At 31.1% G+C, this 16,749-nt stretch overlaps 2 protein-coding genes across 2 annotated transcripts; both read left to right on the top strand.

Moving 5' to 3' along the window:
- The first annotated feature begins 4,760 nt into the window (after nucleotides 1-4,760).
- Nucleotides 4,761-10,356, top strand: LOC131843490 (uncharacterized). Its single transcript, XM_059192158.1, has 3 exons — nucleotides 4,761-5,275; nucleotides 7,953-8,133; nucleotides 9,316-10,356. Exons 1-3 carry the CDS (start codon nucleotides 4,869-4,871, stop codon nucleotides 9,481-9,483), a joined length of 756 nt encoding a protein of 251 aa, XP_059048141.1. The 5' UTR covers nucleotides 4,761-4,868; the 3' UTR covers nucleotides 9,484-10,356.
- Nucleotides 10,357-14,467: 4,111 nt separating this feature from the next.
- On the top strand, nucleotides 14,468-15,974 carry LOC131843512 (uncharacterized). The gene is made up of 2 exons (XM_059192180.1): nucleotides 14,468-14,869; nucleotides 15,910-15,974. Exons 1-2 carry the CDS (start codon nucleotides 14,516-14,518, stop codon nucleotides 15,943-15,945), a joined length of 390 nt encoding a protein of 129 aa, XP_059048163.1. The 5' UTR covers nucleotides 14,468-14,515; the 3' UTR covers nucleotides 15,946-15,974.
- The last annotated feature ends 775 nt before the right edge of the window (nucleotides 15,975-16,749 follow it).

Genomic DNA, 16,749 nt, shown 5'->3' on the forward strand with positions numbered 1-16,749 from the left:
GTTATACCACTACTATACAAGGTTACAAAACTGTCATAAATGTATGTATTGGTTTTTGGAATGGTGCACGTCTGCGCTAACAGTTTACGCTAGCGGAGCACCAGTGGAGTATGATAGGATGTCATGTTCATCCTATCATACTCCACTGGTGCTCCGTCAGTTCAATTAACCTATCATGGTAAATTGACAATGGTTTTCAGGAGGAACCATGTGAAACTCAACCTTATATGGTACATTGCTAGTAATAATAATAATGCTAATGGGTATATTAATACACATTACTATGATCACCTTCCTAATTAAAAATAAATCAAGACTCAAAACTTGGAGTAAACATACATATGGTTAGACATAATATACACTTTAAAAAAACAGATTAAAAATAAAAAAAAAACATCTAAATAACGAAATCAACTCAAAATATGCAAATTTTGAAAATCGTGTTTAATTTTTTTGCTGTATTGCGAGTAGTTTAATATCAGATACGTGCTACCTACCACGATATCAGGTGTGACAATGACTACCCGTGACCGTCAACACGTACGGTCAGTGGGCAGCGAGCCCGTGACACAAACGTGTGACCCCGAATTTATAACATGCACATTTGCATTATTTTTCAAGTTCACTGACTTTGCTGTTAGTATAATCTTCATTATATAATCGTAACTCAAAATATATAATCCTTACTAATATCATAGATAACATAATATTACATACTAATATTATAAATGCGAAACTTCACTCGCTTTCACGGCAACACTACTGAACGGATTAAAATTAAATTTAGTAAACGTATAGTCGAAACCTTGAGAAAGGACATAGGCGACTTTTTATTGCGGAAAAAGGGGTTGAAAGGGGAGATAAAAGGTTTGTATAGAAGTATCGTCATTTTTAAAGCTAGAATCTTGAAACTTATTCAAAGTTTGGAAAATTATATAGTGGGTAAAATAAAATAAGGGATGAAAGTTTGTATGGTAATTCGTTATTTTTGAAGCTAGGCAGAATATTTATTTTCTTTTGCATTTGTGTTAGATTATTGTATAGTTTTTCTTTCGTTCGTGTCACTATAACAAGCGGACGAAATCGCGGGCACAGGTAGTATGTATATATATAACTTCATTATATAACTTCATTATCTTATATCCAGGTATTATATGTAACTTATTACTTAGCAACAATCTTATGATTATTAATACAGATTCGTAATCAGTAGTTAACTTAATTCATTAGTAGTGGATATGGTGTATAAAATATTTCCTGTTGTACCTACTACAATGCAGTTTCCAGACGATAAACTCCCAATTTAGAGTCCATTAAAGATCAAGATAAATATATAATATAGCTCAAGTGTACAGTGAATGTGAAAGAGGATGTATATTCTTGTATTATATATAAATAATCTCCATAAAGAAATGTTCCATGTGATCAAACCAAAAAATCCGTTGCGTGATTTAGAAGGAAAAGGAAAAACTTAAAGACCAATACAATGAATTTTTTATACTATTTATAGATAGTAAAACATATACCAAATTTGAATATCTTAAACATCTTTTAGGTATATAACCTAAAAAATGTTTAAGATATTCTACCCACATAAAATAGCTTTCTTATGTATTTTAAAACTACTACTATGCTAATAAATAACACGTTATCGTACCGGTAAGGATTATTATTAGAAAGACTCGTGATCGTTTGCACCTACCTCAATCGCAACTCTTAACAAAGATATGTTACTCTAAGCAAAGCCTAACTTAAAAGCATGATTGGCATTGCAAGCAATAGCATATATTTTGTTAGTTCAAGATTTACAATACATACTTATAAGTTCCTGTCAATACAAAGGCGATCGAAATTACAATGATCAGAGCCGAAATTCGAACCCTGAGACAACAGCAATACCTGTCGGTTAGGAGTTCAGCTGCTCTATAAATACTTACGCGGGTTTACAGCGCTACGATTATTGTCCAATGAGTATATAAAGATCAGCAGCGGTCAAAAATATTAGAACAGTTCTAAAAAAATAAATATTATTTCCATATGGGCTGAGTTATGATTTTGAATAAATCTCAAGCATATGCAGTGATGGATTGGCTATAAAGTGCACATAAACTATTATTGCATTTACGATTTATCTAAGTCTCTATGTATAGAATGCCAGTTAAAATCTGTTAAGCGATTGCAATGATCTCAGTCTGTGGCAATTTTGTCGCTGCTGTTGTGAAGTAAAACATATCCTACACATTGTATGTTATTAGTTATATAACTAGTAACCTTAACGTAATGAGTAAGAATTCTACATGTGTTGGTTAAACTAGGTAACCTGTGCTGATGAGGAAATATAACAGTCTTTCTGTTACCCGCGACTTCGCGTAATGTTTTTAGATAAAAATGCAGACGAAGTCCGTCCTAATGATACAGTCTATCTACATGCAATATTTCTTTAAGATCTGTTCTGTCGTTTGTCGATTTTAACATTACACGCAAACACACATACAGATAGAAGCACTTTCAGATTTATAGTATTAATATAAATGATTCCTGTTACTGCATCTCTCCAAGCAAAATAAATCCTGCTAATTTTAAGATGTAGGTTTATTTGTTTGCAAGTACCATGCTACTGCTTAGCATATACATTACAAAGATAGTCAAAATTTGGTTCGTGTAATTGAAAGATTGGGAATTTAAATAATAAAAATACTAACTCACAAGTTTCTACGATGAGGGAAATAAAATTATGTGCAATGAAGTCTAACTGGAAGCTTTATAATAGTAAAATTCTATTAATATATCCGGATAATCATATCATTTAACAATAAACTAGTCTCATCATTGACATTTATCGACGTAATATTCAAATTTTTATTATAAAATACGTAATTTGAAAATAAAAAATATAATTGAGAAACTTGTTTAAAAATTACTATTCATTGGGCATAAAATTATTCCGCAGTTTTCCGCAAAAAATATTTATCACTAAACTTGGTTTTAACGAATGCGATCATAATTTTATCATTCCGATTAAGTTTTAAATGAGAGAACCTAAAAGAATAAAAATCTAATTAACATATTTTAAGCAACACAATGGTTTTTAACACATTATTATCTCTAATTATTTACGTGCGTCTATTAACACATAAAAACCTGAGAGAATACACATATATGAATGCGTGTCATTCACTTGTTACTTGTGTATTTGGATACATTGACCTAAGTGTATAATAAAAGCTTGTTTACACGAACCACGATGAGATTTTCTTTCTACGTAATTTTATATAAATCGTCGAGTGTAATAGCTGTTTTGCTTTAAGGGTATAATATTTATTTTATTCATTTATTAAAACTTTAATACACAAATACATAAATAATTGTGCACATGGGGGACTTAACGCCTATAATATTCAATAAAGTATAATAGAACTCGAAGAAGTATTGAATAGGTTCAGTTAAAATGTGCAAAGGTACAGACACGTATAGAATTTAAAAAAAGTTACACGTACAGTTCACTTGTATATATGTATAATTGTAATAAAAATTTAAAAATACATTATGAACCCCTGTGGTATTCATAAGTCGAAATGCCGTACTTTGTAATGTGTCTCCAAACCGGAATGCAGCTCGGGAAACTGAGCACCAAAATAAGTCTAAGATCTGAGGTCAAAATCCTAAGAAACAGGACTTAAGCAGACAACTTTGTACAAAGTCTGCCTCTGTTAAATTTATTATTAAGCAACTTATACATGTGAAATCACGATTCTAGTTTGCAAAATAGAAAATATATCCGCTATACAAATTAACACTCTGTTGTAAGTGGAGTATGTTGCAAAATTTAAATAGATACCTATAGAATGAATGCCATATGTACATTAGGACTTTGTACCGACTAGACTACCAAAAAATCTGACAAAATTAAACGTTTCATCCATTCTTTGTAGTTCTAGTTTCTTTCATTTTATTCATATTGGTTTTATAGAGTGAGTCTGTTTAAAGTCGTTTACGTAGGTACTTCAGTCTTATTTCTGTGCTGCTTTGTAATTGGGTGCAGATTAAGCAGTGAAATTACAAAATAAAAGGCATAGCATCTTAGTTCTCTGGAATAGCAATACATGAGTGGTATCACGTGTGTTACATGAAAACGTGATATCCGTAGAACTGATAATATTGTGTAGGCGTCGAATACAGCTATCATCAAATGGGCCGTCTGTCTTTTGGTATTGCAATTACATATTTTTTATTTATTTGTCATTCCGATTGTTTTACTGATAGGTACGTCGGATCATTTTGTAATACAAAATGAACTTATGTACAACATTGCCATAAATTTTATTTGTAATATATAGAATTACATAACAAATTTAGAATTTCGTCAGTAGAGCGGTACATACACTATTATTATGTAAAGTCGTAGTAGTATTAGTACCTGCATAGTATTTTGTCACAAAACTATTACAAAAAGTAACATACTTTTAGTGTGCTTACACATGACCATGTGAGACATACATCGAAGTAATATAACGTGTTATGTCAACGGATTAAACTAGATTACGTTAACCTTTTACTGATCAAAACGTCATCATTACCGGTTTCCGACCTAGTATGGAAATCGATTGGATTTCCCAATTGGAACCTCCTACATTGGAATAAATCATCCCGCTATACGGTGAGACAACAATAATATCATAATATCAATAAGGAAGGCTTTATGACTGGAGGGGGCACCTACTTTGCAGGACGTAATCTCAAACGGAGCGCAGTGGGTTTTCTGAAGGCTGTGGCACGAGCCGCATGCCAACATCGCGCCTGACCTCGTACGACCCTATTAATACAAGATACATCGACAACAGGACACAGTATCATTGATAATCCCAATCATGAAGATCCTCTGTTCACTTGTGCTGTTCACGGTCGTTATCAGAAATGTGCTGCCTGCTCCGGCTGCTGGATTTGTGTTTCCGGATGATACGAGACGACAAAAGAAATTGGAGCCTATTACACCACCAGTACTTCCTATTTTGGAGCATTTAGAAAGGGATCCGAGTACATTATTACCAAATGAAAGGACACGATCGGCGTCCAGTGGCGTCCAGCCGAAATTTGGATTTGGCGGCGGCTTCAATGTAGGTCCTTCACAAAATGGGGGACTTTCTGCAAGCATAAGCAGTAGTGCCGGTGGACCTATTGCAAGTCATTCGGCTTCCCATTCGTTCTCGTTCGGCTTCAATGAAGGATTCGGTGCGTCTCAATCAGCGAGTCAGTCGTCATCATTCGGATTTGGAAGGTACGTTTGCACGAATGACTTGTTATAATAGTAGAGAGATGTGTCATGCTTATTTATTAGTAATTTAGATGTATTGACGAAGCAATAAAAATAATGTATTATTTATTAATATCAAGATGTTCATACAACTATTCGTGTGACTGTATATTGATTGGTCGAGGTAAAAAGTAGGTAATGTTCTCAATCCTACCAAACATTACGTGTATTTTAACACTATACTTTTAGGGCGCCAAGAAAACAAAAGAAGGTTTGCAAAAAAACAATAATAGAATTAAGGTAACATAGTGTTAGAACGAATAGAAATTGAGGTTAATAGGACCAAGATAAAACCTTACGTCCAATAGTCCTGGGTTCGATTGCTCCATGGATATCGGTCTGGGTGATTTCTTTGTATTTACAAAAAAAGTGTATTTTAGTATTTCTATCACTTGCTTAGGGGTACTTAACAATATGGGGACTAGATGGTATTGTGTCAATTATACAAGGTTATTATTATTATTTAAACATATATATTTCATATTTTATTTATGTGAGAGAAATGGTATATATACCTAATTCAGTTTATAGATATAATAATGATTAATATTTGACATGAGTACATTATATACAAATAGTAATGTATATTAATAAATATTCATGATTCTAATTGTTATTTGTTGTCATAAAATAAATATATAAAAATCATATTAACTATATACAATATTTACGAAATTATATGGAAATCAGAACGGAACTAATTCGTGATTAAAGTGGTTTTAATCTATAATATAATTATTATTTAAGTACAATCATAAAACGATCCGATTTTGAAAATTATGTTAGTTTGATAGCATATTCATATAGGAAAGCTATTAGCTATATAACATGATATATGTTAGGTTTCTACCAACAGGAGTAGAGCTGCAATGAAAAATACTGCAAAAACACACGATACGATCAACTTTCGCGGGTTTGATAGGATATTATGTGATGTATTATATAAGGTGTTAAGTTCAGGGTAATTTGATATCCAGAGGAGTGGAGGAGAGTGTTATTAATGGATACTAGGGACCCATTGCTAGCAATGTACTAACAATACCAAACATGTAATCTACACACGGACATTCTGAAAATTATAGTACCTGGATGATCATCTACACCGTAAATTACAATTGATAGCTTTTTTGGTAAAAAAAAAAATAAATATAGTTCGAATTTGAACTCGTGACTTTAGGTCAAAGTCGGCGTAGAGAACTACCATACCATGACGCTTCTGTAGGTATCGTAATAACAAAATACGAGTTTGCACATAACTACAAAAAAAAATAACAAAAACTTTGTCACATAACGATCGTCATTATCGTATTAAATCTTCCGGTATCTTAAGTAAGTACTTTTTAAAACCACTCACGTTACCTTACATTTTAGTTACTTGCACGCGGTATCACGATGTTTTAATATTAACTTTTTATATTACTACTCTTATTGCCCTCAATTTGCGAGTAACATAATTATGTGAAAATAGACTAAAAGTGTGATGTATGAGCCACAATTTCTGAAACGTCATATAAATCTGTCTCTAAAAAAATGTGGTTACTTCAAATGTTATCTCTATCGACGACCTCGGTGGTCTATCGGTTTAGCACACTGCCATACTTCCAATGGTCGCAGGTTCGATTCCTTGCACGGCACAAGCACTTGTATTCATAAATATGATTGTTTGTATCGGTCTGGTCTGGTCTCGGTGGTTTCTATGTACATTATCTATGTATTTGAATTAGGTATCTAGTACCAATAACACAAGCTTGGGTCTAGATGGCGCTATGTGAATTGCCCTGAGATGATTATTATTATATCTCTATCTATACCAAATGACACCCGGTATTTAGTTTATTATATCATCGCAACTGAACTCAAAACAGAGATTTTAGAAGGTTTGTTTGTTTGCCTGTACGATTGTAAAAGTTATGACCGATTGTAAAAGTTATGACCTACTGTTGTGCTGAACATACACTGGTATAGCTACACACGGCTATCGACTTGTATTTAATAAGCATTGTTGTTAAAACAATGTACTATAGAAAAATATGTCGTAGCTGTTATTTATAAATTAATTAAATCTTGTGACGCATTTACAAGTTTTAATAAAGTATAAATAAGCCTGTTTATGGAATATTGTAATTATACGCGTACATTGGTCCGCTCTTTCGTAAATTCACAAATAATTGCATAGTACCTACAGACATAAGGAAGAGCTTTAAAATTATATTAATAAAAAAATGTAAACGATTATTAAGTGGGTTTTCCGATAACTAAATATAGCGAATAAACTAATATTTAATAACGCTTCGAAATAACTAGCTTTTTGTTATGGACACATTTGTCAGTTTATGTTTATATTTCTTCTATTCTAAATGTTATGCGACTTCTTTACACTAACTTTCATCACTTATTTCAGCCCCTTTAGATTATGTTTCCAGACTAAAGATGGTATTGATATATTTTACTATTATACATATATTTATTAATAAAAAAATCTAATATTGAAATATTTTTAACCACGAGTTGCAATTTAATATAACTAATTTAATGTACATAAAGCAATCTTAGTTTTTATTGTTAGTTGCAAAAAAAATGTTTTAAAGCTATTGACTCCAATTCACTATTTAAGATATCTTTATCTCACTATTTTCTTCAGCTTCAGTGGGAGTCAGGCTAGTAGTCAAGCGGCATCGTTCCAAGGTCCAGGCGGCTCGGTATCAGGGGCTGCATCGTCAGCCTCATCTGTAGCTGGAGGTTTCAACTCAGGATCTGGTAGTCAAAGTGCATCATCGGCATTCGGGTTTAACTCGCTTGGTGGATTTGGACAGCCGGATGATGTGAGTACAATATTTTTTATAAAAACAAAATACCTTTAAGTATATAGCAGTATATTCGCAATTAAATCAATTGAAACGAAAATATGTCAAACTACATTTATTAAAGTAAATCTATTACTGACAGACAGGTAAGTAAAATCTGTAAGTAAGAAGTTAGAGGTTCAAATTCTTAACGTAATGTGAAGTGAAACCAAATGAACGGGATAAAGTTAGATAGAATTCAATTATTATCCTGGATTGATACTATATTATCATGATTTAATAAATATTGTAAAATATTCTAATCTTAAAAAAAATACTTTCCTTAGTGGATGAACTTTAGGAATTTGTATGACTAACGTCCCCATTGCCGTCAAAATTTGATGTTATAATGATGATGATGAATGACAAGATGTTATAAGTATATAAAACATATTCCGTACCAATATAGAAATGTGTGTTAATATTGTTATTTAGTCTTGTAAGACGAGGACAATATTTATAATTTAAACGTTATATATTCGTAATATTCCTTATTATTCTCTAAAACATAATGATAATCAGACAGGGAAGTTGAATTTTGCATTAGGTTATACTTATGAGTATCATTTATGGCATACTTGGTTCGTATCTCATTTGAACGATGACATTGCGTTGAATATGTTCTGATTAAAAAGAAATATATAATAAATTTCCAGCAAATCTTTTAAAAAAAAATTGTGTGTTTGCAAACAAGCTGACGGCCCATCTGATGGTAAATGGTAACCGTCACTCTAAGTACTCGCACTCGAACAACACTACGGACACCACTACTCGAAGAACGCTACTCGGTGGTGTGGCACACCACCGAGTAGCGTTCTAGTAGAGCACCGCTTTACTTCCGATGGTCACTGATTCGATTCCTCGCACGGTGCAAACATTTGTATTCATGAGTATATATATGATTGTCGGTCTGAGTGTATTCTATTTATATTATGTATATGTATTTACAAAAAAAATATCTAAGTATTTATATCAGTTGTCAAGTACCCATGACACAGGCTTACTGCGGGACTGTAATTTTTGTACCTAATCTACAAATTACAACCGAAACGCATTTTACAAAGCAAGCAGCTTGGCAGCCAAAGTTCCCAAGTAGTCGTTTTTTTACAGTCTATCTCTGGTAAATAATATTTTTTTTTATTGTTGGTTATTTGTTTTCAGACGAATTTCAACGACGCTGTACTTGACATCAGACATCGAGGGGTCCCCAATTTCCCAATTCCGGAAATATTCAGAAAGGCCGGTGGCGTTGGTGCAGCCTCTTTCAGAAAAGTGGGACCCACAACGAGGAATGGAAACGATTTTATATCGGTTTTCGTGGCCAATTAGAAAGCAATGAATGTGTTGTTTATGTTGACTCAGCAGAAATACTCAACGTAGAAAATGAAAACTGTTTATAATATACATTTCTGATAAATGTATTTATTCGCAGTATCATAATGTAATATAAATAATTATATGCCCAAACATGACAAAGAAATTTATAACAGAACTAGTGAAGTCATTCATTGGTACCATGTATAAAAAAAATATGAATTTAATTTGCCGTGCATAGATTTACTTTTACAATACATTTTCTTCGCTGTTGAAGTTTCAAGCGGGATTTTTCATCTATTATAACATGTCTTCGCGGAGGTTTTACAGAACTACTTGTATTATTGTTTACTTTTTTATTTTTCTAAAATGACTCTATATAGTAGCATTGTATCACTGTGATTTACTAATGAACATATAAGTACGTTGAGGTAACGTAATTATATGGTCAACTTACTCTTAAATATAAAAAAATTTAGGTAGTGAAGTGATTAATAAAAACATATTCCGCTAAACTTCAAAAAGGACGAATTAATTGATCGCAATAGAAAGAGTTTGTTGACTAGTCTCATAATATTATTATTTAATGTTAGTTTTTTACAGTACTTTCATACATGTGTATTTTCAAACTATTAGGAATCTATTCGTATTTCTTAATTTATTCATTATGCTATTTATATGTAACTGAATTTAATTATTATTTACAACTAAAAATATAAAATTGCCTCGGGATATGTGGATAAAGTGGACTTAGCCTCTCAAGTGAGCCATTGGTGAATTGCCTATAGGTTTTAGACATAAGATTACAAAAATCTGTATTATATTATATAGTTTTTTTAGTTTAATCTAATTATGATATCTGTCTGAACCGACCTCAATAATATAAAAATCAATATATATATATATCGATTTATTATGTATCGTACAAAATATTGTATATAGTAAACATCTTGAGTATGTTTATGGTTTCACATATACATAAGTAGATAGCAAATATACATATATAAAGACAACACCAGAAGTTTTCAATCCAAAACATCTGGATTAGAATTTTATTATTTATTAAATAATTAATAAGGTACTTTAGATTAAGGATGTTATTTATTAATGTAAAATAAATCTACAGAATACCAAATCCTAATATAACTTTATATTGACTTTTAATCGCAATCTTAGTGCAGAACCCATATTATTTCCATAATTCCCATAGAAACAGCTTACAGCTTCTACCATAGTTATCTGTATTGTAGGTAAAAAAACCTACAGTTGTCTGTATTGTAAAATATAAAAGAAATAATATTTAAAATTATATACCAGCGAAAACTCCCTACAATCTTCTAAAAGATCTTGACCTGCAGTAAATTCTATACCAGAACGTATATCTAAAGCTGCACTAGCAGGCTCCTATCAAATTTGACTGAGCAGATTGAGACACACGAGCGGTGATGGTAAGTGTTGACGTACATCGGCAAGGGACACCATAAACATACAACCGGGGCTCAAGTGCGGGAACTTCTCCGAGTTTTCTCTCTACCACATACTGAATCGGCTCTGACACGGTGAAACCATGGAATGCCAAGAAGTTTGTCTCTTTAAATTCTACTGATTTTAAAGTCACAATTGAAAGTCCTGTTTTGGCCATAATATGCGGTATTCATAGGGAGAATGTAAATTAAATTGATTATACAATATATATAGTTATAGACATATATCTACATATAAAATATATAAAAAAGAAATTAAATACGTAATTTAAGATCTCCTTCCAGAAAAACTATCTAAGCAAATAATTGCAGATCATTTGATTATTGTCTATAAAATTGTTAGGCGTTATGAGGAAATGCCGCTCGTTCATACCTATTAAGCTTAGTAGTTGGTCAATCATTGTAGTCATGAATCCTATTTGCGATTTTTTACTAAATCTACATATAATATTATACTAGCAACCTCATCTGGCTTTGTATTTGGCATGTATTTCAATTAACTTACACAAATCCTTAATGAATAAAAAAGTCATCAAAAACCTTCCTCAAAAATTACCCAGTCAATCTCAAAAAATTGTCGCGAATATACAAACATAGGCTGTCTATTGTAATATATACAGATATAAACAGTGACCTCATCAAATTTTGAATCAATTTTTTTTGGACAATTCACACAGCGCCATCTAGACCCAAGTTAAGCTAGCTAAAGCTTGTGTTATGGGTCCTAGACAACTGATACAAATACATAGATAGTTTTTTTTTCGTAAATACATACATATTATACATAGAAAATACCCAGACCGATACAAACAATCATACTCATGAATACAAATGTTTGTGCCGTGCGAGGAATCGAACCCGCGACCATCGGTCGTAAAGCGGTATGCTAGACCGCTAGACCACCGAGGTCGTCTATCAGATTACGGTACAGATTTCTCATTCCGTATATTGGAAGTACCTTTGATTAACCTGCATGTTATTGACGGCCTCGATGGTCTACCGGTTTAGCACAACGTTTCACATCTGATGATCGAGGGATAGATTCCTCGCACGATGCAAACATTTGTATTCAAGAGTATTATTATTTGTATCGGTGTGAATGTTTTCTATATATAATATGTACTATATATAACAAAAAATTTTATATACATTTCTTTTTGTAAATACATATCAGTATTTATATCAGTTGTCTTATACTAATAACACAAGCTCCGCTTAGCTTGGTATATTATAATAGTTATAGGACGAGGCTTAGCACTAAGATTTATTCAATACTTATTCGAGCTTAACTTAAAAATTTCGACATTTCGCTTCACAGCATATTGTTATTTTCCATTATATAATAACTATCACCTACAAGGAAAAGAAAAATTTCCGAATCCAACGTTAATAAAGTCATGTTCTTATTGTACTGTATTCAACCGGTTTGTATCGACTGGGCAAAATGCCGCACTCCCGCAAGTGTTACATCCGTAATACCACTCGTGTGTTACCATTCTGTAAAACTAAGATTGAATCCCTATTATCCTACAATTTCACAATCTTAACTTATCCTTCAACTCTAGCACAGCTTACAAAGCAAGATACCTAAACGGCTCTTTACATAGTCCACCTAGGTAAATTAGGTAATAGTCAAATAAGAACCCAAATTAAGCGATAAAGCCGTCCCTTGTAAAACATATTTTATACAAAGTGTTTTTTATGTCATTATTTTTAGATATTAGTAAAGAGTTTTATTATTATCTTTCCTCTTAATACACAATATTAATTTACATAAAAATTATTATATGCTCGGATCTTCGACAATCTATATATATATTACAAGTTCAATTTTCATTATTTACCTTTATGAAGCATTTTCAAAACGCAATCTATATATAAACATAACTTACTGCAATCTAAAGAAAGAAATAGCTGGATTTCATAAAATAGACACATTGTAGTGACTTCTCAAACAGGAAAACTGTAAGTAACAAAGATAACTATGTATACTGTTTAATTTCAATAGAGATTATTGCCCCGTATGTCGTTACGTTGTTCATTGTACTTAAAGAAACGGCAACCACAAAAATAATTCCACGTAGAGGAACTCAGCCCACATCCTGACCACTATTTGTTATTATTTTTAAATAACGAATTAAGAAAATTAAAAACTAAGTATAACTGATCATTCAATTTATATTTCTTTTTTTTTTGTCTTCTTTTGGCTCCGGCGTTTTATGTTTCTTTATTTTTAAATGATTTGAAAAAGGAATTTCTCATGTTGATTACATTTTTTTTTAATTATATGTATTCAATTTAGGACATATTTTGCCCGAATATTGATAGTTCAAATTTCATAAATTTGTTTCTATATTGAAGTCAAGAAAAAAAAGGAATTTATTTTTGGACTACTTTATGTTTTAGGTTCACTTTATTACTTCAAAAACTTATTAAACATTGTCACATAATTAATTTGAAGACATAATAATTTGAAGTTGTACCAGTGATGCAACACGATTAAAAGAAATACTTTATTAAGTAACTGTCTACTGTTTTTCATTACCACTGCAACTCATCCATCACAATAACTGTCTTTCCCATATTACGTAGGTAAATTACGTAATACGGTATGCTATTGTCCTGACCATAAAACAGAATAATGCTAATATAAAAAATTCTCAGTACTGGTTGTCATGTAAACTGATCATCAATAATATTATTCAGGATATGTTATGTGTCAAGCCTTCAGATTACAAATGACTCTTAATTTGCAACAAGCAGGTCTAAGTTAACCACTATGCCTGCTTGGACGATTATTCTATAGGTATAATTTTGGGTTTAGTTGATTTATTTTATTTTGTTACAAGTCATGTCAACAAAACTACCCAACCGCAGAAAAATGTCGATAGATACGGTAGTACTAATATTATATTTAATTAAAATTCTCGTCGTCAAAAACACGTCTATAACCTACTTCACTCATTGATTTAAGAAGTCTCAAACATGATTTAAAAGTAAATGTACTAAATTTTAACAACAATATTAGATACTTAATTAAAATTAAATAATAATACAAAAAATATAAAAATAGAAAATAATTAAACGATGACATTTTGTGACTGAACGTCACATCATATATCATCAGCATTGTCGACATTTTTGTCATAGCTTAGTTCGAGTTATAGGTCATTTATTTTTAGTTATATTATTATGTAGATACATTAGATTATGTTACAAATAACTGATTAGAAATAAGTATTCTTTTATATCTAATATTGACAAAGTATTTACCAGTGATTACAATTATTAATTGTTACGAATACATTCGAAATTCACATCATTCAATAACTTTTTCGTGTCCCTGAACACCTATTCAGCTAATAGCAAAATTTTAATAACATACATATAGTAGATTTTTTCCAGGGTGAACTAGTTACAGATTTATGTTAAATTCATAATGTTCACAATGTCAAATTGATTAACATGTATAAAGACGGAACTTGACATTCCAGTTTAATCAGTGACTCGGATCTTTCGTGTCCACGAATTACAGTATCATTATAATATTTCATTAGAATAACATGGCAAAATATATTAGTTTTACTTTAATTTTATTGACATCGTTGTGCTTTGTCTCTACATGGAAAATATTCCCGTTGGACAATCCAGATCCTATAAAAACGCCAGAGGCAGCTAAATCGCCATCTTCTTATACAACTTGGAAAGCAACATCTACAACAGTGTTGCCAGTTTTAAAAACTAATTTGGGATCAACTGAATCAGTAACTTCGAAATTTTCATTTAAATTGTTGGAGTCTGTATCACCTGACAAATCGAGGATATCAGCATCAGAAAATTCCATATCAGTTCCAGTCTCAACTGGGAATAGATTGGGAACAGTGACAAAGCCTTCAAGAGATCTTCAGCCACCAAAGGTAAGAGATTTGATTAATTAAAAATTCTATATTGTAACAGAATAAAAATTGTTAGTTTTATGCAGTGAAATAGATCATACGCCTATTTTAATTTAGATTTCTAACAATGTGATCTTGAAAGTATCATTTCCTTGCAGTATATTTTTGACAGATATTCTAATACCTATCTGCATATTGTATACGTATCATGACATATAAGAAAGCCAAAACAACAGTTCTGACTTCTGTTGCCCTAATGAATAAGAACAATAATAACCGCGGACATTTCTCACAATGCTAATTCCAAGCTACGTAGAAGCTCTGCTACGTGTGTTAGGTGTACTAGACAACTGATAAAAATACTTAAATATATTTTTGTAAATAGCTACATAACACCCAGACTAACACAAACAGTCATACTAATGATTACAATTATTTGCATCGTGCAAAGAATCGAACTTACGACCAACGGTAATAAAGCACTCCAATGTATATTTTGTACATTGTTATTAAAAAAAAAATATATGTGAATATAATATTTATGTACAAAATTTTTTTAGTTTACCTGCTATTCTTAATATACTAAAAACACTAAATAGAGTGTTATTATTTAATATAAAGACAAAATATTTGTGTAAAACACGCATAGTTGTGTTCCTGTTCCAAATGGTCTGTATGACATTATTCTGTCCGCGTTTGTTGCAGTCATAAAATAGGATCAAGCTAAGATACGACGTCCTACAAGCATATAATAATATAAACACAATTTAAATAAATCACTCTAACAACACTATGTAAGGAGCTTATGTAAGGATTTTACCACAATTGTTATCCACGCAACTGTTATTTCAATATTTCAGCATGTTAAACAAAAATACTACACCATTTTCATATAATGAGACAAACAATACGAAGCAATGGAGATTAATATAGAATTAATATAGTTTGGGCATGTATCACTAAATCATTATACATAACATCACATTTCTATATTACTCTAAGATATTTTCTCACATTCGTTGTAATGAGTAAATATTATAGTATCTTATTTTTTGTTTCAGGAGGATACGAGTGAAACACAAGGGAAAGGAATTTAGCAACATTATGTTTTATATGTGTATTTGCTTTGTGTAGTTTACAATGTATGTGTTTGAATTCATGACAACTGGTGATCTACTGATAGTAATGGAAAATTACTTTAAGATCTAATAATTATTTATTTATTGAAATAAATGAGGTGGCACTAGCACACAATTTTTTATTATTCCCGGAATTATTACGATTGCATTTTATTTGATTGTTAATAATGGAAGATATTGTTTTTCAAATTGTATTAAATCAAATTCTGGGTTTGATATGTATATTCTTCATATTTACCTGAATACAAAAATTATAAAAATAAATGAAGTAGATAGCGAATTAGAAGATTGTATATGTCATGGTGTATATCTGATATAAAATATAATAAAGGATAATCAAAGTGTATAACTTTAGCAATAAGTAAGTTATTAGGTATAACAAAACCTGTATTATAATATTAGGATGTGTTAAACAGTTTTAGAGGAAAACTACTGCTAAAAATGTATGGTATAAATAACAAATTTCCATGATATTTCAATTTTAAATCAATATTTAATTATAATATAAAATGTACGTAGGTACATATGATTCAGGATACGATTTAAGTTCATTTCTAAACTCAGACGTTAAAATAAATACCCTATTATAATCCCCAATATTAGACATTTTGTCTACAAAAAATTTGTTCAGTGTCGAATTTGTTTTAAAAAAACCTCTTCTGACATCTTGCGCATAGAAACATGTTTCCAGTACTACATAGAATCAGCCAAATCTATTTTGGAACTGATAATTACCTAGTTTATAAATAAACAAGCATAATA

The sequence above is a fragment of the Achroia grisella genome, unplaced genomic scaffold (genome assembly GCF_030625045.1).
Source record: "Achroia grisella isolate CSIRO2021 unplaced genomic scaffold, CSIRO_AGI_Agris_v1 utg308, whole genome shotgun sequence".
In the NCBI taxonomy this organism is placed as follows: domain Eukaryota; kingdom Metazoa; phylum Arthropoda; class Insecta; order Lepidoptera; family Pyralidae; genus Achroia; species Achroia grisella.